This window comes from Carcharhinus amblyrhynchos, chromosome 2, assembly GCF_965287045.1.
Source record: "Carcharhinus amblyrhynchos chromosome 2, sCarAmb.v2.hapA, whole genome shotgun sequence".
Classification (NCBI taxonomy): domain Eukaryota; kingdom Metazoa; phylum Chordata; class Chondrichthyes; order Carcharhiniformes; family Carcharhinidae; genus Carcharhinus; species Carcharhinus amblyrhynchos.
The window spans coordinates 39338593-39362248 of record NC_137325.1 but is presented as its reverse complement, the minus strand read 5'-3'; the positions used below and the strand labels follow the sequence as shown (position 1 = coordinate 39362248).

Below are 23656 nucleotides of genomic sequence, written 5' to 3'. Positions count from 1 at the left end.
ACCCTGGGCCAATTCAAATCCCAACAGATTCTTATTTACAGTGAATCAGCTAACCATCACATCATTCTGTAATTTGTTCCATGGTTTACGGGGTCAGCTGACCCTTTGAGCTTGTTACCATTGGTCACATTACATCTGATACAAAGTTGTCACAGGTTACATTCTAATAGATTCCTTTTATTTTAACTTTCTCCCCCCAAAATAATTTAAGATAACCATCCTCCAGTATTCGTTATAACTTTCCAGTACCTGCACTCCTTTTTGTAAAACAGTGGGATATCTGTAGATTTGCACCAACCCAGTTAAGTTTGAAAACTTCCTTATTTTCCACCATTTGTTTAATGCCAGCCAAATCAATTCTTGGTCACTTTTCTGTTACACTTTTTGTTGAGTGAACATTGTCCACATAACACTTAATTGATGCTTTCTCACCTGATGTGCCCATAAAAAACAATTCTGTTCATGTGTCAGACAAATACAACCCTACATTCCCCGTGTATTACCTGCTTCTTGAGTAGCTTCAAACAAAAACTTTTCTCAGAAATGCTGCTTTAATATCTATTGATTTACATATCCAATGCCTCCACTAACGCTAGGGTTTCAGCCACCAATGTACTTTTGGCTACCCTTTTTATTTTCTTTGCTTCCCAGGTCAAGGGGAAACATATTCCTTCGTTACCTACTAGGATTATGATGAATCTGGCACTGCTTGACTGACCATCTGGTAGGTTGCGAAGCATCACTAAACACAACCAACTTCGTAATTCCGGTTCTCCTAGTGCTGGGAGTCTAATTACACATTCCTCGAATTGTAGTTTTTTTAATGTTGTATTAGCCTCAAGTTCTCTCTGACTGTGATACACCTCAGCATATTACTGTGCTGTAGGACATTATAGCCCCTATCCAGTCTTGTCTGTGTGCATAACCAATTCAGCTGTCCTATTATGCTTAACAATTCTGTTTCTTTTTCATTGGCCTGTTCCTCTTTTTCCATCGGCCTGTTCCTCTTTTTCCATCAGCCTTTCTCTGGTGATGGGAATGGGATCAGTACTGTTTAGATATCCCTGTTGACCCTTCAGTACCCCCGAGATACTTTGTCAGGTATCAAGACCAACATATTGAAAAGCACCAGCTGCTTGACTCCCTACTTTAAACTCTGTTTTCAGTTTTTCAGTTATCCTTTTTTCAAACTCTTCTGTAAGATTCCATCCAGATGCAGCACAAAAATTCCAGCTAATTTTATTTTAGCTTTTTAGTAAAACATTGCCGGATCTGCTTTTAACTGGGCGCAGCCAGTCTTCAGCAATACCGAACATAGAGAAATACTAAACCCTTGAAGCATCACTTAACCCATGTACACAATTGTTCAATTTTCACAGATGTCCCCGTGTATTACCTGCTTCTTGGGTAGCCTCAAAAAAAGCTTTTCAGAAACGCTGCTTTGATATCTATTGATTTACATATCCAATTATTGGATGCTAGAACAGCAAAAAAAAATTCAGTGCCACTTTCCCTGCTGTGGATGAATCAACTCTACTGTCGCTCCCATCCAAATGTTCCTCGTACCCATGGGCTATAAATCTGGCTTTAGCTTTATACGTCTCATTTTGCAAAATTTTCTCTGTGCAAATCGACCAATAGAACAAAGCAGGCTGCCCTTCATTTGGTACCTTGGTGGACACCCCAAACTCTTTCCAGTTCTCTTCGTTTGGCCTCTCTTACTTCCACAAACTCCATTTTGTTTGCAGCTATCAACACTTATCTATCATGGGGGCTTCTGCTCCTATTCCTATCATTAGTTTGATTCCCAGCCTTCCTCATTAAATTCCAGCCTTTACTGCCATGTCTGTTTCTGTCAGAGCTGCTACTCTCAGCCCGCATTCTCTGTTGACAAAACTTCAGTCACAGATTTGTGACATTTTCCTGGATTCACAAATGGTTACTGTCTCAACCCCAGGACTTAGATCTTGCTTTTCTTGTTTCCATCTGTCCATAGCTTTGGCTTCTTGCTCTCGCTCTTGGATGTTGAGCCAGTGTTTGTACTTTCCTGAGGCCTTTCTTGTTTTCCTGATTATAATGGCTTCCCTCCATTCACTTGACCCTTCGGTATGTATGACACCACTGTGCCTACTTTGGATAGCAGAACCTTTGAAGTAGCATATTCATCCCCTGCTTCACTGGTACTTTGTTGATCATCAGATTCCCTCCCAGCTATTTGTGATTTTTATCAATGACTTGTCAGTAAATTTGCTAACGACACCAAGATTGGGGGAATTGTGGATGAGCTGGAGGGCTCTTATAGGCTGCAAAGAGACACTGATAGGATGCAGAGCTGAGCCAAAAAATGGCAGATGGAGTTTAACCCTGATAAGTGCGAGGTGATTCATTTTGGTGGGACAAACTTTGGTAGGAAACTTGATTATAGGGTCAATGACAGGGTTCTGAGGAGTGTGGAGGAATGGAGAAATTTTGGAGTTCATTTCCACAGATTTCTGAAGGTTGTCACTCAAGTGGATAGAGCCGTGAAGAAGGCTTATCGTGCGTTAGCATTTATTAACAGGAAGTTTGAGTTTAAAAGCTGTGGGGTTATGCTGCAACTATACAGGACCTTGGTGAGACCACATTTGGAATATTGTGCAGTTCTGGTCACCTCACTATAAGAAGAATGTGGAAGCATTGGAGAGAGTGCAGAGGAGATTTACCAGGATGCTGCCTGGTTTGGAGGATAGGTCTAATGAGGAAAGGTTGAGGGAGCTGGGGCTTTTCTCTTTAGAGCGGAGGAGGATGGGAGGTGACTTAATTGAAATTTAACTGATGATGACGGGGATAGGTAGAGTGAACGTTCAGAGACTATTTCCTTGGGTGGATGTAGCTGTTATTAGGGGGCATAATTATAAGGTTCATGGTGGGAGATATAGGAGAGATGTCCGAGGTGGGTTCTTTAATCAGAGAGTGGTTGGGGTGTGGAATGCACTGCCTGCTGTGATAGTGGAGTCAGACACTTTAGGAACTTTCACGCGGTTATTGGATAGGCACATGGATAGCGAGTGGGATAGGGAGTGAGATAGCTCGATCTTGGGTTCAGACATAGCTCGGCACAACATCGAGAGCCAAAGAGCCTGTACTGTGCTGTACTGTTCTATGTCCTATCTATAGTTGACTAATCCTAATAATAGCTTAGGGTATGTGCAGGTGTAGTACAAGGTGCCTCCTGCACTTCTGCATCTTGCCGAGATGCTCCAAATTCATATCCAATTCTCACTGCTCTCGAAGAGTGAGTGGGCTTGCACTGTCTGATTACTGTGTTGTAACATAACTAACTTGCCATCTGTTCCTATCATTTTCCCGGACCTTTTCCGCTCTCTTTTGCCTCTACTCTTTAATAGCAGACCATATCCCCTTCTTATCTGTTCTGAAACCTCAAGCCTTAAATGAAGGTCTTTCTTCCTGCACGCATAGCGTTTAAGTGTGTAGAAAACATGGAGCTACTGCTTGTCCCTTCTAAGGCCAGAAAAGAATCCGTTAATACTTTGGATTCCTCCCATATACCAACTGGTATAGACTATAGCGCCCCACCCGCCCCACCATCTGTAAAGAATTTTTCGCATGCACTGCCCATGTTATTGCAACCTGTAATTTTAAGTCCAATTGATTCGCCAAAACTGTGTGATTCCTTTTGTAGAGGCACATGCCCCCCTTCCCCCTCACTGATCACAGGCAGAGTGGCAGTGGAACCCCCTTCCCCATCACTGATCACAAGCAGAATGGCAGTGGACCACCACCTATCCCCCACCATCCTCAATCAGAGAGCCGTCCGACCTACCTCTCCCGCTCCAATCTCAAGGAGAGAGCTGTCGGATGCTCGGCACATATCTCCTCACTAACTGGTGCCCTCGAATCAGACTTCTCTGTAGCAAGTCTGTTTCACGCCAAATCTGGGTGGGCAAACGCAGTGATAAAGGGGAAGCGCCAGTAAGGTTGGGTGTGCAGCCCATAACATCAATTCAAATGCATGCAAATGCATTTAAATGACTGTCACACCTATTTCAGGTGCGGCCCCAATCACAGCGGCCATTTTTGGGCCTTGGTTAGGGGGGAGCCAGCGGGGAGGCGGGCGCGCATCATGCTACTGGCCTCACGTCCGACTTTACCAAATTTACGCGCCCAAAAACAGATGCAATTTGGTGTAAAATCAGGCGCTATGACTTCATGTTCAACTTTATTACAATGAAAACATCTGAGGCTTTTTATTTCTTTTACTTTTGTATATGTTTCTTTTTTAACATTAGGTACCCTTACCATCTCCAACGGTATCTTTACGATCAGAGCTGAAGTATAAAACAGTCCCCTCACAGGAAATGTGACACAAATATATTTCTTAAAAGGAACAGTATCATTACAATGCACAAATCCACCAAACCCAAGACCCCAAACTTGCTGCAGAGATCAATGTGTTTTGGTCTTCTTCTGTAGTCCCAGCACTGATGCTCTCCTGGTGCTGCTGGGGTCAATGGAGCTACTGGACAAACTAATTTGCCAGCAAATCCAAAAGATGAGACTTCCTACCCAGTGAGGGGCAAAAGCCCCACTTGGTCCTTCTTAGTCTGTTCTACACATGTAGAATATGTCGGCTCCATGAAGATTTTGTTTTGGTGGGTAAGTGTTGGGCTGGGGTGCTCCCGCAACATCATAACCATTATTTTTGTGTAGAATTTTTTCATTTTGTACCAAAATATTCTCTAATGACCGCCAAGTTAATCTGTCCTCTTCATCTGGGTTAATTCCATTTACTGCCTCAAAATGCGCACTTTTCCAGTTCAAATCCATTATTCCATTATCTACTCAGATTGCAAACATAATTATGTATAGTTAGAACTATCACTGGTTCATGATTATTGCTTAATCTTGTAATTTCCTTGCTCTTTTACTTTGAGTCTGGTCCGTTACTGCATCTTTCTTCCCTAAAGTTGGAAAGTGAGAATTTTGGGTCCTGAATGAATTTAATAAACCCTCCTCATTCTTACCAGCACAACTAAGCTACCTGTAGCTAATAACATTAATTTTTCTTTTCTGCAAGTTAACTTGAATTTTCCCCATTATCTGAACCTCAATATTTGATTGCCTAGTATGAAAACAAAATTGTCATGTTCCATCAGAGAGAAAATGTTTGATAATATCCATTGTTGATCATAACTTTGTAATGCCAATTCCACTTATTTCCTTTCCCATCTCTTCTGAGAATTAGAGTGCCAGGAATGCATATTGCCTTAGACTAGGATTGCAACAGGATTAGTTTCTGATTAGGGATAGTCAGCATGGCTTTGAGAGTGGAAAATCACGTCTCATAAAATCGATTGAGTTTTTTGAAGGGATAGCCAAGAAGGTGGATGAGGGCAGTGCAGTTGATGTTGACGTTGTCTACATGGCCTTTAGCAAGGCCTTTGACGAGATACCATATGGTAGATGGCTACACAAAATTAAATCTCACTGGATCCAGGGTGAGATAGCCAAACGGATACAAAATTGGCTTGATGACCAAAGGTAGAGGGTGGTCGTAGAGGGTTATTTTTCAAACTGGAGGCCTGTGACTAGTGATACGCCTGTGATCGGTGCTGGGTCCATTGTTATTTGTCATTTGAATTAATGATTCGGATGAGAATTTAGTAAACATGGTTAGTAAATTTGCAGATGACACCAAGATTGGTGGCATAGTGAATAGTGAAGAAGGTTATCGTGGATTGCAACAAGATCTTGATCAATTGGGCCAGTGGGTTGATGAATGGCAAATGGACTTTAATTTAGATAAATGCATTTTGGTAGATTGAACCAGGCAGGATTTACTCAGTTAATGGTATGGCGTTGGGGAGAGTTATAGAACAAAGAGATCTAGGAGTACAGGTTCATAGCTCCTTGAAAGTGGAGTCACAGGTGGACAGAGTGGTGAAAAAGGCATTTGGCACGCTTGTTTAATTGGTCACAACATTGAATACAGGAGTTTTGGACGTCTTGTTGAAGTTGTACAAGACATTGGTAAAGCCACGCTTGGAATATTGTGTACAGCTCTGATCACCCTATTATAAAAAGGGTATATTAAACTAGAAACAGTGCAGAAAAGATTTACGAGCATGCTACCAAGACTTGGTGGTTTGAGTTATAAGGAGAATTTGGGACTTTTTTCTCTGGAACATAGGAAGCTTAGGAATGATCTTATAAGAATCGATAAAATAATGAGGGGCATAGATAAGGTAGACAGTCAATACCTTTTCCCAAAGATAGGGGAATTTAAAACTAGAGAGCATAGGTTTAAGGTGAGAGGGGAGAGATACAAAAGGGTTCAGAGGGGCATTTTTTTCACACAGAGGGTGGTGAGTGTCTGGAACAAGATGCCAGAAGTAGTAGTTGTTTCGGGTACAATTATGTCTTTTAATAAGCTTTTAAGAAGTGTTTAGACAGTTACATGAGTAGAATGGGTATAGATGTGTACGTTAGTGTACACTTAAACTGCACCATCTGACGGGCAACATGACAGCTCAGTGACTTATCACTGTTTGCTGTGCAGATACATGGATTTGGGCCAGTGTCTGTGGGAGTTTGCACATTCTCCCATTGTGGGTTTTCTCGGGTGCTCCGGTTTCCTCCCACACCCCAAAAACGTGCTCTTAGGCTGATTGGTGTAACAAATTGTCCCTAAATTTGCAGGGTGTTTGCAGGGTGACTTGGACAGGTTGCAGAGCTGGGCCGCGAGGTGGCGGATGGAGTTTAATGCGGAGAAGTGTGAGGTAATCCATTTCGGTAGGAATAACAGATGTGTTGAGTATAGGGCTAACGGGAGGACTTTGAATAGAGTGGAGGAGCAGAGGGATCTAGGTGTATGTGTACATAGATCCCTGAAAGTTGGGAATCAAGTAGATAAGGTTGTTAAGAAGGCATACGGTGTCTTGGCGTTTATTGGTAGGGGGATTGAATTTAGGAGTCGCAGCGTCATGTTGCAACTGTACACAACTCTGGTGCGGCCGCACTTGGAGTACTGTGTGCAGTTCTGGTCCCCACATTACAGGAAGGATGTGGAGGCTTTGGAGAGGGTGCAGAGGAGGTTTACCAGGATGTTGCCTGGTATGCAGGGGAGGTCCTATGAGGAGAGACTGAGGGATTTGGGGTTGTTTTCACTGGAAAGAAGGCGGCTAAGAGGGGATCTTATAGAAACATATAAGATGATTAGAGGTTTAGATAGGGTGGATGGTGATAGCCTGTTTCCTCGGATGGAGAAAGCTAGCACGAGGGGGCATGGCTTTAAATTAAGGGGGGGTAGTTATAGGACGGATGTCAGGGGCAGGTTCTTTACCCAGAGGGTGGTGAGGGACTGGAATGCCCTGCCTGCTGCAGTTGTAAATGCGCCTAGTTTGGGGGCGTTTAAGAGATTGGTGGATAGGTTTATGGACAAAAAGGGATTGGTTTAGATTAGTGGGTCAATGTTTTTTTTTAAAAAATAAGACTGGTCGGCGCAACATTGTGGGCCGAAGGGCCTGTTCCGCGCTGTAATGTTCTATGTTCTATGTTCTAAATTAGTCTTCCCTCAATCTTCCCCAGTAGACATAGACAGAGGTCATAGGTAGGGGAGGGCACTCACAATGTTAAAATGGCGGCGCGGGCTCGTTGGGCCGAAGGGCCTGTTTCCCGTGCTGTATTGTTCTTTGTTAGATGGATATGGGCCAAACGTGGGCAGTTGGGACTAGGTTATGGGTTTAAAAGAAAGGGACGGCATGGACAAGTTGGGCCAAAGGGCCTGTTTCCATGCTGTGAACCTCTATGACTCTAAGACAAAGAAATGTTATAATGTTTCTCCATGGTAACTAATACTTAGTTTCCCAACTACATTCCTTTGTACTTTTGTGTACGACATTCCATTCCTGTACAATTGTTACCTCTGGGGATGTAGGCAGTAGGCAATGTACGCCTTATTATTACATTCAAATTCATAAAGTATGTGTGGAACTGTAAGTTATTAACTTCTTATCCAACTCTCCTAATCTAATTCTCCTAAATGTTGGCCCATGCACTCCCGGATCATTGATTAAAATTTTGGACTACAAATTTGTACTTGATTATCAACTAATTAGTGGAAAAATTCTGAGCAACAGGATTAATGAACACTTGGAAATACTGGGATTGATCATGGACAGTTAGCACTGGGATCCTGTCTAGCTAAACTGATTGAGTTTTTTGAAAAGGTAATAAAATATATTGATGAGGGCAGTGCAGTTGATGTGGTTTACATGGATTTAAGTGAGGCCTTTGTCAAAGTCCCACATGGAAGGCTGGTCCAAGGGGTTAGAACCAATGGTATCAAAGACAAGTTAGCAAATTGGATCCAAAATTGGCTTGTTAATAGGGGGAAAAATGATTGGAAACTTGTGACCAGCAATGTACCATAGGGATTGATGTTGACACTCTACTGTTTGTTATATAAATTAACAACCTGGATTTGAATTTAGAAGTTATAATTAGTAAGTTTAGAATGACACAAAAATTAATGGTGTTGCTTATAGTGAGGAGGATAGTCTTAGGCTACAGACTGATATTGATCAGGTGGTAAGTTGGGCACAGCAATGGCAAATGGAATTTAAACTTGATGCACTATGAATGGTAGATCCCTCAGGAGTACTGAGGAAAAAGAGACTTTGGTGTTCCAGTCCACAGATCCCTGAAAGTGGCAGCATAAATGGATGCTGTGGTGAAGAATGCATACAGAATGCTTCCCTTCATTAGCTGAGGCATAGAATACAAGAGTAGGGAGGACTTGGTACAATTTTATGTAAAAAAAAAATCAGTTAGGCCACAAATGGAATATTGTATGCAGTTCTAGTCGCCACACCATTGGAAGGACACTGGTGAGGGTGCAGATGAGATTCGCCAAGATGTTGCTAGGGATGGAAAGTTTCAGCTGTATGGGGAGACAGGATAAGCTGGGTTTGTTTTCCACGGAGCGGGGGCTGGAGAGGTATAACAGAGATATACAAAATTAAGAGGGGCATAGATAGGTTAGATTGGAAGAATCTTTTTCCTATGGCAGAGGTATCAAAGACCATGGGGCGTAAGGTTTAGAGGGGATCTGAGGAAACATGCTTCACTCAGGATGGTGGAAATATGGAACCTGTTGCCTGAGAGGGGGGTGGAGACAGGTATTCACACAACATTTAAGAATCATAGAATCCCTATAGTGCACAAAGATACCTTTCAGCCCATCAAGACTGCACCAACAACAATGCCACCTAGGCCCTATTCCTGTAATCCCACATATTAACCAACTAATCTTCCTGAATTAAGGGGCAATTGAACATGGCAATCCACCTAACCTGCGCATCTTTGAACTGTGGGAGGAAACCGGAGAACTTGGAAGAAACCACACAGACACAGGGAGAACCTGCAAACTCCATACAGACAGTCATCCAAGGCTGGAATTGAACCTGGGTCCTTGGTACTGAGAGGCAGCAGTGCCACTGTACTGCCCTGGATGAGCACGCACCAAGGGAGAGTAGGCTATGGACCAAATGCTGATAAATGGGATACATTGGTATTTGACGGCCAGAATAGATGTGTAGGATAAAGGATCCATTTCTGTGCTGTACGACTTTTTGACTAACTCTAACCTATTTACACTTAAGCTAGTTGCTACCTTCCTTTCTCTAGAGTAGGCCACAGATGGAGTATTGTATACAGTTCCAGTCACACACTAATCGGAAGAACATGATTACACGAGAGAGGGTACTGAGAGGCAGCACTATGTTCTATAAATCATCAAGGTTCACATGACCGCCCCCATTCTCGATGATGATAGAGTCAAGCTTTTGATTGCAAAAGACAAAACTAAAATGTCTGCAACCATCTTCAGCCAGAAGTACAAGTGGATGATCCATCCCAGCCTTCTTTTAAGTCCCTATCACAACAAATGCCATCTACACCAATTTCAGTTCACTCCATGTGATGTCAAGAAATGGCTCAGTGCACTGGACACACTGAATACAAAGTTTCAAACATCATCCTGGCTGTAATGCTGAAGATTCATATTCCAGAACTTGGCATACTGCTCACCAAGCTGTTGCAATAGAGCTACGTTACAGAGACCTACTCAGCAATGTGGAAAACTGTCCAATTATGTTCTGTCCATGGAAAGGAGGACATATGCAATGTGACCAATTATCACTTCATTAATCTCATCTTAATCGATTCTCAATCATAAGCAAGTGATGGAATGCATTGGTGACAGTACTTACCCATATTCTGTTCACCAGTGCTCAGTTTGGGTTTCATCAGTGCCACTTGTCTCATTAAAGCCATGGGTCAAACATAGACCGAGCTGAATTCCTGGGGCAAAGAAGAGTGTCTGCCCTTGACATCAAGGCAGTATTTACAAGAGTCTGGTTACAAGGAGCTCTAGCAAAATTGAAGTCAATGGGAATCACAGTGGGGGTGGGGGGGCAGAAAGACTTTCTACAAGTAGGAATCATATCTGTATAAAGGAAAGTAGTTGTGGTTGTTTGGATATCCTCATTCACCTGACGAAGGGACTAACCCCGAAAGCTTGTGAGTCTATTATCAAATAAATCGGTTGGACTAAAACCTGGTGTTGTCAGACTTTTTACTGTATCCTCACAAACACAGGACAGTCCTGCAGTAATTCCTCAGGACAATGTCCTAAGCACAGCCATCTTCAGTTGTTTCTTAAATGACCTTCCTTCTATCAGAATTGGAATATACTAGTGATCACACAAGTGTTAAGAACATCAGAACAGGAGTAGGCCATTTGGCCCATCAAGCTTGATCCACCAATTGCTCAGATCATAGCAGATCACCTAACTCAATGGCACTATCCCCATATCCCTTGATGTCATTGGTCTCTGGTTAATTAAGGAAGCCCACCAATGCCTCTAGATTCTCAGGAGGCTAAGAAAATTTGGCATGTCCACTATGATTCTCACCAATTTTTACAGGTGCACCATAGAAGGCATCCTCTGTGGGTGTATCATAACTTGATGTGGGTATGCCGGCGTTGGACTGGTGTAAACACAGTAAAAAGTCTGAAAAAGTTCTGGCCTGAGGCCAGAACTCTCCATTCACCTGACGAAGGGGCTAACCCGAAAGCTTGCGAGTATATTATCAAATAAATAGGTTGGACTAAAACCTGGTGTTGTCAGACTTTTTACTGTGTATCATAACTTGGCAGGGCTCTGACCAAGACTGCAAGAAACTACAAAGGGTTGTGAACATAGCTCAGTTCATCAGGAAAACCAGCCTCCCATCCATTGACGCAGTCATGTGTCATGGAAAGGAGCCAGCATAATAAACGACCCCATATACCCTGTATATATTCTTTTCCACCTTCTTGCATCAGGAAAAAGATACAAAAGTTGGAGATCGTGTACCAACTGATTCAAGAACATTTTCTTCCCTGCTGCCATCAGATGTTTGAATGAATCTACCTTATGTCAAGCTGATCTTTCGCTACACCCTAGCTATGACTATAACACTATATCCTGCATCCTTTCCTATGAATAGTATGTTTTGTTTGTATAGCGCGCAAGAAACAATACTTCTCATTGTAGCCCAATTGATGTGACAATAATAAATAAAATCAAAAATGGATATTTAATTCCTTCTGGGCAATTGCATTTCTCAACCTCTCATCTTTTAAGAAATATCCTGTCTTTCTATTTTTTTAAACCAAACTGAATAATTTCACACTTATTCAAATTATATTCCATCTGCCATGTTCTAGCGCATTCACTTGGCCTGTTCAAGCTTCCTTGCATCCTCCTCACAACTTATATTCCCCTCTATTTGGTGTCATCAGCAAATTTGGAAATTTTACAATTGATTCCCATATCCAAATAATTCATATAGGCAGCAAACAGCTGCGGCCCCAGTGCTGATCCTTACAATACCCAACTAGTAACAGCCTGCTATTTAGGTAATCTGACTCTCTGCTTCTGTCTGTTAACCAATTGTAAATCCATACAAGTATGTTTCCCCTAATCTTTTGCATATAAATTTATTTACTAACCTTACGTGGCGCCTGTTTCCAAAATTTGACAACAATAGTTTGAGGCCCCAAAATGACTCCATCCACCTAGGAGTCTAAGTTATTGTCATCCCACTACTGGACCTCAGCCATAAATTTTGGATTTCCATGCTGCTTCCAGAGAATTTGTCACCATTAATACACACAAAGGGCAACAGCAGTACATGCGGTTACCATTTATGATCTCATTGGCTTGTGGCATTTTTCAATATACTATGGAGAGTCTCTTAAAAGATTTACCAGATGCAGTTGTTTACTTCTACTTTGATTTTGGGTAACATAGTGGTTAGCACTGCTGCTTCACAGCACCAGGGACCCAGGTTTGATTCCTGGCCTGTTTCAATATGTGTGTGTAGTTTGCATTTCTCCCCGTGTCTGTGTGGGTTTCCTCCGGGTGCTCTGGTTTCCTCCCACATTCCGAAAGATGTGCTGGTTAGGTGCATTGACCTGAAAAGGCGCTGGACTTGTTGACTAGGGGAATTTCACAGTAACTTCATTGCAGTGTTAATGTAAGCCTTACTTGTAACTAATAAATAAACTTAAATTACATGTTGATAATGGGAGCATTTATCCAACCTGGAGGAAGTTTGAGACAGATTTCAAAATGCTGGAATGCACTTAAAGAGACAGAAGTGTATCTTTCAAGCAAATGAGGTGACTTATCTAGATTATAGAGTGGATACATGAGGGTTACATCCAATGGAAGATAAAGTAAGGACTATTAAGGAAGCACCAGTCCCAAGGAATACATCAGAGGTAAAATCTTTTCTCAGAACGATAGATTATTGTAGGCAGATCAATCCCATACTATTTAAAAAACATCAGAAATGGTATTGACTAGCACTGCAGAAAGTAGCGTTCAAGTAAATAAAATAAACCCTTCAATCAACATGTTTAATAGTCCATTTTTTATCTTTCTAAAAGAAATAATACTCACTCATGATGCATCTCCATATGGATTTGTTTTGTCATATAGCATGAATGATGGGACAGAAAGACTCATCAGCTATGTTTCTAGGATGCTGACTGACACAGACAAGCGATATTCACAAATTGGTAAGGAGGGCCTAGCCGTTATCTTTGATATCAGAAAGTTTCAATAATACGTTGATGGGAGGCACTTCACAATCATCACCAATCATAAACCTTTACTTGGGTTTTTCCAAGGAAGACAAAGCAATCCCTAAAACTGTGACTGTGAAGATACAGCATTGAGTTTTGATATTGGCTGCTTATGAATACACTTTCCAACACTGACCACGGGACACATCACCAATGCAGTTACCTTTAGCTACCAGAAAGTATTCCAACCCCATTAGTGCTGCAGGAACTTGTCTTAGCCTTAAATTTCACAGAATGCTTATTGAATCCTATAGGATAGAAAAAGGCCATTCAGTCCATTGAGCCTGTACCAACCATAATCTCACCCAGGCCCTATTCCTCTAACAGCACACATTTACCCTGCTACTCCCCCACACATGATCAATTTAGCATGGCCAATCAGCCTAACCTACACATCTTTGGACTGCAGGAGGAAACCAGAGCACCCAGAGGAAATTCATGCAGATACGGGGAGAACATGCAAAGTCCACACAGACAGTGATCGAGGCTGGAATTGAACCTGGATCCCTGGTGCTGTGAGGCTGTAGTGCTAATCACTGTGCCACCCATATATAAAGAAAATTGCACTGAACTCCAGTCGGGGAATTGAACCCAGTCTTTCTTGATACATTACCTGTATCTGTGCAACAGATAAAGTATTGGACCCAGAGAGATCCAATGTCGTCAAAAGTCGAGATATGACTCTACATGGTTGATGTTATGACAGTTGAAACCTGATCAAACAAGGAAAGGTGAACTTAGCTGCAAGGTCAGTATCCTCCTGTGGGAAACATGAGTAGTCATCCCTGTATCCTCAAGGAAGTTATTAGTTGATGAATTGCATAATGGTCACCCAGGAATGTCAAAGGTGAAGATATTGACTCACTTATGTTTAGCAGCCCAAACTACTAACTACAGCCCAATGCACCCTTGGGAATGGCAAGGTCAGCCATGGGTGAGAATTCATATTGATTATGTCGGCGCATTTACGGGTACAACATTCTTGTGATTAATGAACACGCATTCAAAGTGATTAGAAATTTGCAAGATGAGGTTCACAACTGCCAATGGCACAGTGGTGTAGTTACGTCACTGTTGTCCTTCATGGTCTTCAGAGGTACTAATTTCATACCAGAGACAGCATTTACCAGTGCTAAGTTCCAACACTTCTTGTCATCAAATGGGATTAAACACAAATAATGCACCTTACTATCCCTCACCAAATGGAGCTGCTGAACATGCTATAAAAACCTTTACGACAGCCATGAAAAACAACCACCATTTCCGGAAACAAAATTGGCACCTTTCCTCATTACTTAAAGGACCATGCCACACACTTGAATAACTCCTGCTGAGTTAATGATGGATCATCAATTAAAAGCAAGGTTGGACCTGGTAACTCTAAATTGGCAGGAAGGGTGGGATCAAGACAAAGCAATCAGGGGAAGAATCATAATGTGTCAAGGGGTGAGAAGATATGCAAAGTAGACAATAGTGTCAAAATATTTTGGAATTGGCAGAGATGGGTCCCAGACTTCATGGTGGCCAGAACAGGTCAGATTGGAATCACTTTAAGAACCTGTGGGGCCATCCACTCCAATTGTAGGAAATGGCTGAGGCTTTAAGTAAGTTATTTTGTGTTGGTCTTCACAGAGGAGGACACAAATAGCTTGCCGGATATTAAAGATAGAAGGATGGTAGGGGATGAGGTCCTTAATGCGATCACTGTCACTGCAGAGGTAGTGCTTGATAGGCTAATGGGCCTGAAGGTAGACAAATCCCTGGGATCGGATGGAATGCATCCCAGGGTTCTGAAAGAAATGGCAGAGGTGATAGTGGATGCCTTAGTAATTATTTATCAAAATTCGCTGGACTCCAGGGAAGTGCCAGAAGATTGGAAAATGGCTAATGTTACAACGCTGTTTAAAAAAGGTAGCAGACAAAAGGCAGGGAATTATAGGCCGGTTAGTTTAACGTCTGTAGTTGGAAAAATGCTAGAATCCGTCATCAAAGAAGAAATAGCGAGGCACCTAGAAAAGAATGGTTTAATCAAGCAGACGCAGCACGGATTCATTAAGGGGAAGTTGTGTTTAACGAATTTATTGGATTTCTATGAGGATGTGACTAGTGCGGTAGACAGACGGGAACCGGTGGACGAGGGGAACCGGTTGAATTCAGGAGTTGGGACATCTTGTTGAAGTTGTACAAGACATTGGTAAGGCCACACTTGGAATACTGTGTACAGTTCTGGTCACCCTATTATAGAAACACCCTATTAAACTACAAAGAGTACAGAAGAGATTTACTAGGATACTACCAGGACATGATGGATTGAGTTATAAGGAGAGCTAGATAGACTGGGACTTTATTTTCTGCAGCATAGAAGACTGAGGGGTGATCTTATAGAGGTTTATAAAATAATGAGGGGCTAGATAGCCAATATCTTTTCCAAAGGTAGGGGAGTCTAAAACTAAAGGGCATGGGTTTAAGGTGAGAGGGGAGAGATACAAAAGGGTCCAGAGGGGCAAGTTTTTCACATAGATGGTGGTGAGTGTCTGGAACAAGCTGCCAGAGGTAATAGTAGAGGCAGGTACAATTTTGTCTTTTAAAAAGCATTTATACAGTTACATGGGTAAGGTGGCTATAAAAGGACATGGAGCATTTGGGACTAGCTTAATGGTTAAAAAACAAAGGAGTGGCATGGATAAGTTGGGCCAAAGGGCCCGTTTCTGTGCTGTAAACCTATGATTCTGAGATTAAGATAAATTTCTTCACCCACAAAATGGTCAGCCTGTGGAATTCACTAGCACAAAATGTAGTTGAGGTCAAAATATTGTATACTTTCAAGAAGCAATTACATGTAGGACTTCGAGCAAATTGGATCAAAAGATATTGGGGGCGGGGGTGAAATCAGACTATGCAGATGGAAGATCAATCATGATCATGAGTGGCAGAGCAAGCTCAAAAGGCTAAATCATCTCCTCCCGCTCCTATTTTCTATGTTTCTATAGCTGTTAGCCAAGGAACTGAAGAAATGAGTCAGCCTGAAGAAGGGCCAAGTACTGTTCCAGTGGGAACAGAAGAAGCAATGGTGCGCCCTTGCAACGAGAAAGTCAGGTTTTTGTGAATCCAACTGAGACACAATCTGATGAGCTGCGTCACTCCCAGAGGAAGGGAAAATCCCCAGATAGCCCGAGTTTATAATGAACAGTGTTAAAAATATTTATTCTTGGTGTTGCTTTGCAAATGGTTTAACTTTTTATAGTATGTTGCAGTAAGGGACTTAAGTGGGGGCTGGGGGGGTGGGTGTGATGCAGTAGCAAGCCCCTTGAGGGGGAAAGATTTCAGCAGGTCACGTGCCCCAAATCACCAATCGGGCTAAAGAGCGTGAATCCCGGGCTGAGCGCAGGTTTTCTTCAGCAGAATCCATCCTGGAGCATTCAGTCAGTAGCACATCCTAGCAATCTGTATTTTATTTATTCTTATAAATGGTTTGTTGTTATTCAAACTTAATGGTCACCAGTCACTCATATTACAAATATGATTGTTTATAATCTGCTTCAAAACAAGACACCAAAGATTCAGTTCATACACTCAATCCCAGCAGGTACAACTTCCATGATAAAAATCACGAAAATGCATAAAAGTAAATTACTGCAGATGCTGGAATCTGAAACAAAAACAGAAAATGCCGGAAAATCTTTGCAGGTCTGACAGCATCTGTGGAGAGAGAATAGAGCTCACATTTCAAGTCTGAATGACTCTTGGATCACTTGGTTTTCAATACTGAACAGTGAAATGTTATCACGCCCAGTTGTTACATGCAAACAAGGAGGACATTTCAGTGTTCCAGACTATAAATAATGCAGAAGAAATTTAATTTGCTTTAATGCTCCCCAACACATAAATCCATTGGTGGCCAACTGATGACATTAAAAATTAAAATTGTTTTTATTGTGTCCAAACTATTTGTCTAGATACACTTCCATTTGTAACTTCCATTTGTTTGCTGCAGATAACAATGTATAAATCCTATTAACATGCTATAGGCTTTGTAAACTTCCGAGTGGGCAGAATGCAATCTGCAGACTGTTATAAAATACTTATTTTGTTAGGTATGCTTTGCACTTTGCAGCTACTTATCTCAGAGTGGTAATGCAGCATAGCTGCAGCCTTATTGATTATGCAGCATTCAAACCGCAGTTCCATGTTTAGATTGGCTTGTGGTGTCCCACGTATTCAGACGTCCCTTATGGCAATAGTGAGAAATCAGTTTGAATGTAGTTTCTTATGAACTTTTTTTTGAGTTAGTTTTTTTAGGAAGCTATATAGACAGAACACTGTGAAGATTTACGTGGTTGTTATCTTGTATAAGAAAACACAAATACTTCAAAAATTGGATCTGGCACCATTAGAACAGAAGAGATTGAGATGATTGGAGATAAGGTTTTATAGAACATAGAACGTAGAACACTACAGCACAAACAGGCCCTTCGGCCCACAAGTTGCGCTGATCACATCTATACCTACCAAGCCATAGAACTATCTGTAACTTCCAATGCCATTAGATCCCATATACTCATCCAGAAGTCTTTTAAAAGTTCACCTCTACCACCACCGACGGCAGCCGATTCCAGTCACTCACCACCCTCTCAGTGAAATATTTACCCCTAACATCTCCTCTGTACTTGCTTCCCAGCACCTTAAACCTGTGTCCTCTCATAGCGACCATTTTAGCCCTGGGAAATAGCCTCCGAGAATCCACCCCATCTATTCCTCTCAACATTTTATAATCTCTATCAGGTCGCCTCTCAACCTTCGTCTCTCCAGGGAGAAGAGGCCTAGCTCCCTCAACCTAAGGCATGCCTCCCAATCCAGGCAACATCCTTGTAAATCTCCTCTGCACCTTCTCAATAGCTTCCACATCCTTCCTGTAGTGAGGTGACCAGAACTGTGCACAGTACTCCAAGTGGGGTCTGACAAGGGTCCTATAAAGTTGCAGCATTACCTCAAGTTTACAAAGGTGGGACAGAAAGATAGAGGCAAGCTGTTTCCAGTGTCTCAAGGGTCTAGAACATGGTACATAAATACGCATCTCTGGGGATTGATTGAATTGTTCTACAATAAGGCAGCATACACTTGATAAACCAAGTGACTTCCTTCCATGCGATAATAATAATAATCTGTAATAATAACAATGCCAAGAATAAATTGGAGAAATTTGGACAGAAGATCTTTCACAAATATTTATTTCACACAGAGGTTTATGAAACAGAGATGTATTTTTAGAGTTAGTAATTGAAACAGTGATAATCTCAACTTTTTAGAACATGTTAACGAGGTGATTAAAGGAAAAAAAAGAGTTCATGGGATTATGGCAACAGGGTGAGCAAGTGACTACTGCTCAAGTGGAAGGAAAACACCAACACATACTTTGGATCAAACAGCCAGTTTTCATATTAGAATTTACAATAAATTGTATTCATTGTTAGTCTGTATTGGACAAATAAACTTTAAAAAGGAGAACACGCTGTAGAACGATTTACATCAATACTGGGACCTAATACAAAGTCCAAAGCATTATGCCAAAGATGTTGGAAGTGATTGTTTTAAAAATATATTTTACTTATACAAAGAATAGCATCTACAAGTTTCACCACAAACTTCGATAATTTACGAAAAATAATTTTTCAGTATTTTCTTCAAATAATAACTATAATACATCCATAATTTATATCTTGTAGTAAAAGCTGGATGGCATCTCAAAACTCAGGATCAGCATTGTTTTGAAGATCATAATGGTTTCTTGAAGGTCTGTTTTAGGCTGCTATTGTATCAACGTAACAACAATTAAAACTGGGAATAATTTTTTTTAGATTTACAGACAGTTACACGGGCCAAGGGTGTTCTGCAGTAACCGGGCCCTCTGCCTCAGTTGAAAGCCTTTACACGGTGGCATTTCCCCATTGTGCCTTTGTGGTGGTTGCCCCAAGCTTCAGCACATTAGTCTTCCAGCCAAAGCCTGAACCTTCTGGACAAATGCAATTATTTTGACTAACAAATGCTGAGTATGCATAAAATTACTAGCAAATTTGCAATTTTTTTCCCCATTCATTGGCAAAAAACAGATGTGGTAAAGATGTTGCCCACAATGGAGTGCAAGGTATTGAGTGAATGGCTGCTTTATAGAGGAGAAAATTCAACATGGAGAGACAACTCCAAGAATAGATAAATATTTTTTGCTGGTTCTGACCAAGTAGAGAATACTCTATTTTAAAGTAAAGAATAAATTTCCCAAAATAATGTAAAGTGATGTTGAGTAGGGAAAAAGTGAGCAAGGTCGACAAGAAGCATATAAGCCGCATTATAGATCAGAACAAAAATATAATTGAGGAAAAAAGGTAAAGATAGATCATGTTTTTTTCATGCTTCCATTGAGAATATATAGAAAATTCAGTTTCAAATTGCATTTGGTTCCCACTCAATGGGAAGCTGCAGAAAATGAAAAAAACTTCTATAAACATTTTGCTGCTGAATCTTAAGAGGCAATGGCTTTAGATAACTTACAAAAAGGAATTAAAAGGTTTTTTTTCCATATGTCATTGTTATTCTCTTCAAAAAATTTAACTATAATATATAGTTAATTTTTAGTGTCATCAGTTGGCCACGAATGGATTTATGTGTTGGGGAGCATTAAAGCAAATTAAACCTTTTCTGCATTATTTACAGTCTGGAACACTGAAATGTCCTCCTTGTTTGCATGTAACAACAGGGCGTGGTAACATTTCACTGTTCAGTATTGAAAACCAAGTGATCCAAGAGTCACTCAGACTTGAAATGTGATCTCTATTCTCTGTCAGACCTGCTGAGATTTTCCAGCATTTTCTGTTTGTGTTTCAGATTGCAGCATCTGCAGTAATTTACTTTCATGCATTTTCATGATTTTTATCATGGAAGTTGTACCTGCTGGGATTGAACGTATGAATTCCATCATTAGTGTCTTGTTTTGAAGCAGATTATAAGCAATCATATTTGTAATATGAGTGATAGGTGACCATTAAGTTTGAACAACAACAAACCATTTATAAGAATAAATAAAATACAGAATGCTAGGATGTGCTACTGACTAAATTCTCCAGGATGGATTCTGCTGAAGAAAGCCTGCGCTCAGCCCAGGATTCATGCTCCTTAGCCCGACTGGTGATTGGGGCACATGACCTGCCGAAACCTTGCCCCTATAGTATATTCCATAATTTATATCATGTGGTATAAGCTGGATGGCATCTCAAAACTCAGTATAAGCATTATTTTGAAGATCATGGTTTGCTGAAGGTCTGTTTCAGAAGTCCAGATTAAGTTATGTTCAATATAAAATAAATATCACACCTGGAAGACCAAGATGTATATAATGTAATTTTTAAAAACTTTAATAGATAGTACTGGAATTTGTATTGTTATGTTCCAATCTGCATGCAAATAATACAAACACATTGATGTAGTCTTTATTTTAATAATTGCATTTGCAATTTCTTTAGTGCACATTCCAAAAGTGACAACAGCTATAGAATTAACTTAGCCCAAGTAAAACCTGTGATCTATAAGATAGAAAAAACTGCCAGAGTACTTTAAATATTATTCAAAGTATCAATTCAAGTCTGCACATTTTGTTTCAGTAAATGACTGAAGTTGCTGAAAGATATATTCATTTGAATAAATTGATTGAGAAAAATATTCATGCATCAATTCCTTTCCATCATTCTCAATGCTCAAGTTTTGCCAGCTGTCACTTCATTTTCACTTTTCCGTCTTTTCACTCCTGTTGTTATAGTGTCTTTTAGTTTCTGGTTTTTCTCAGGTTTCACCAAGAGGAATTTTTGGACTGAGTATTGTTTTCTTTTACCCTAAGCTTCTGCTGTGAGCAATAAAACTTTTTATGAAGCTGTTCTCCATTGGAGAAATTGTGGACAGCATTAAACTAAAAATGACAAGAAATTAAAACCTCATCTCAAATCCAGCATCACAGGACCCAATGCAACATTAAATTATTGATACTCCCCTACTCAAAACAATTTCTAAACCTTAATTGGATTAATAAAAGTTTCCTAATTTTTATAATATAGATAATTCACAAACAGTAATTACTTACAACACATTCATCCACATCATATGAAGCATTAAACAACAATAATTCTGAGCAACATGGACAATCTGTGTAATAATATTTGAAGAGATGGTGTGCAAAATATCAACTGAACAATAAAGGTCAATGGTTATGGATTCTTAATCCCATTTCACACCAGAGTACATTCATCATATTATGTACTTATTATTCCACAGCTTGTTTCTAAACTAACTCATACATCAAAACCATCATTGAACCAACACGCAGGACTGGATAATCACAACCACAGTTCACAGCGCATTCAGAGAACTATTATTTGAACATAATGTGTAGAAATTGAAATCATAACAAACAACCACATTTGTCTATGGACGTGCTTCCTTAAGGGCAGAAGTGCAACATTCAGAGCAACATTACCATTTTAATAAACAGAAATGTGGCACTAAAGCATCAGCTTTTATTAAAACATTCAGAAATAAATTGATTTTATTTTTTGATTATCAGTTTCTAATTTGATATTTTATAGTTAACCGCTGTCAAAATGAGGATAACTCCTAGAGCATTTAGAACAGCTGAATATATTGATATTACAGCAAAATAACCCCCAACAAAAAGTCCAAAATTACAGGAATTCCAAGTTTCACCACACAGTCTGCCTTCGTCCAACTCCACAAACGCACACAGTTATAAAATTATACTTTGGATTGTAATGAAACTCATAAAAATGCTATTTGGCACGGTGGGTTGACAGTCGTCCTTGCCTAACAAACTCAGTGCCCACTGAGTGAGTGACTGGCAGTGGTGAAGATTATCCCAACACAGGGTTCCAGCGGTACCCACAGACTGCTGCTGCCGCTTGCTCTCGGATGCTGATCTTGGCGGAGGCGTGTCGGGCCGGCAGGTGTACAAATGCAGCTGCAAACCCGACAGCCGTTGATCCAGCTCTGCTAACTTCATCACTTTGGGATAATGGCTTATAGATTCTTACAATGGAGCAAATAAATAATAATAACTGCCACGCATTTATATCGGCGCTAGCAGCCGTTTAATGCCACTCAACAGAGAAACAACCCATCAGTCTGGGTGAAATTCAAGTCGCGTCCTTCCGCCATGCAACATAAAATGTCACTATATTTTAAAGACAATAGTCGGATGTTAAAAACCTCATTCCAACACTGCGCCGGTGCACGAAATGGTTTGAATTCATGCTCTGTGACTCTCACTGCTTCAATAAAGAGCCTGACACCATCCCCTCATATATGTATGCACAAAGACTGCTTCTCATTATCATCCAATTTATTGTACACCATTATTCTTGCTGCATTGTTTCAGTCAATACCTGTCTCCACGTTGAGGGATATTCTTGCCTCGGTGAGATAGGGCGTATCGCTTTTGGACCTGACTCTTCGAATGGGCCGGCGGTCTGCTTGTTCCCCTGAAGAGGCCGCCATTAATGTTAAGAGCCGCGATGAGAGGATCGGCCAGCGGCAGCACCGCTTACTCCAACCTGGAGCAGCCCGAGCCCCAGCACCAGCTCTGTACACCAACAAAAACACAATGAAAAGGAATCCGGTGCAGAGTGGAACCAATGTGGAGCTGGAGATCCCGCCCACACCTCTGCACAATGAGCCCACACACACACACACACACACAAAGACCCGCCTACCCACCACAAGAAAGGAACAGCAAATTGTCACACACAGGCTTTCCCAATACTTAGGGCCATAGAGACGCATTTAAGAAAGCACTTCACTTCAACAAACAGCTCTTAACTAAAAATATTTGAATTAGGTGCAAATTAAAGATGTTGAGATGTTTAATAATGTCATATCACAACTTCGAACATAAATTTGCAACAACACTTTTTAAATGTGCAACAGCACTTGCAACCCTCCTGGTTTTCATTCAAAGAGAGCTTTGATACTGGAATAATGGGCTATGGTGACTCCTGCCATACACACAGGGTAGACCAGTCAAGAGAAGTAATGTCATTCAAGTGGTGGGGATGGCCTGTCCCCCCATATAGCCTTAAATCAGTTGGCAGAACCATTTTAGATGCTCAGATTATTAATCTGTTAAAGGAACCAAATATATAGCCACTAATAAGTTGTTCGCAAACATTAAATCGATGGAGCAGTTCGAATGGGTTGAAAGCCCTGTTGACCACTTAACCTTCCTACCCCACTGCGTTCACTTACTGATGTGGAGATGCTGGCATTGGACTGGGTTAAACACAGTAAGAAGCCTGACAACACCAGGTTTAAGTCCAACCGATTTATTTGATAGTAAACTCGCAAGCTTTCGGGGTTTGCCTTCGACGAAGGGGCAAACCCCGAAAGCTTGCGAGTTTACTGTCA

The 23656-nt window shown here is 41.0% G+C and overlaps 1 protein-coding gene across 1 annotated transcript in view; it reads right to left on the bottom strand.

Annotated features, from left to right (window-relative positions):
• Positions 1–22826, bottom strand: part of phactr1 (phosphatase and actin regulator 1) — a 433761-nt gene extending 410935 nt beyond the window's left edge. Inside the window, exon 1 of the mRNA XM_080215880.1 lies at positions 22639–22826. Within this exon, the coding sequence (XP_080072006.1) occupies positions 22639–22750 (112 nt within the window). The 5' untranslated portion in view covers positions 22751–22826. The remainder of the gene's footprint in view (positions 1–22638) is intronic.
• Positions 22827–23656: the final 830 nt, after the last annotated feature.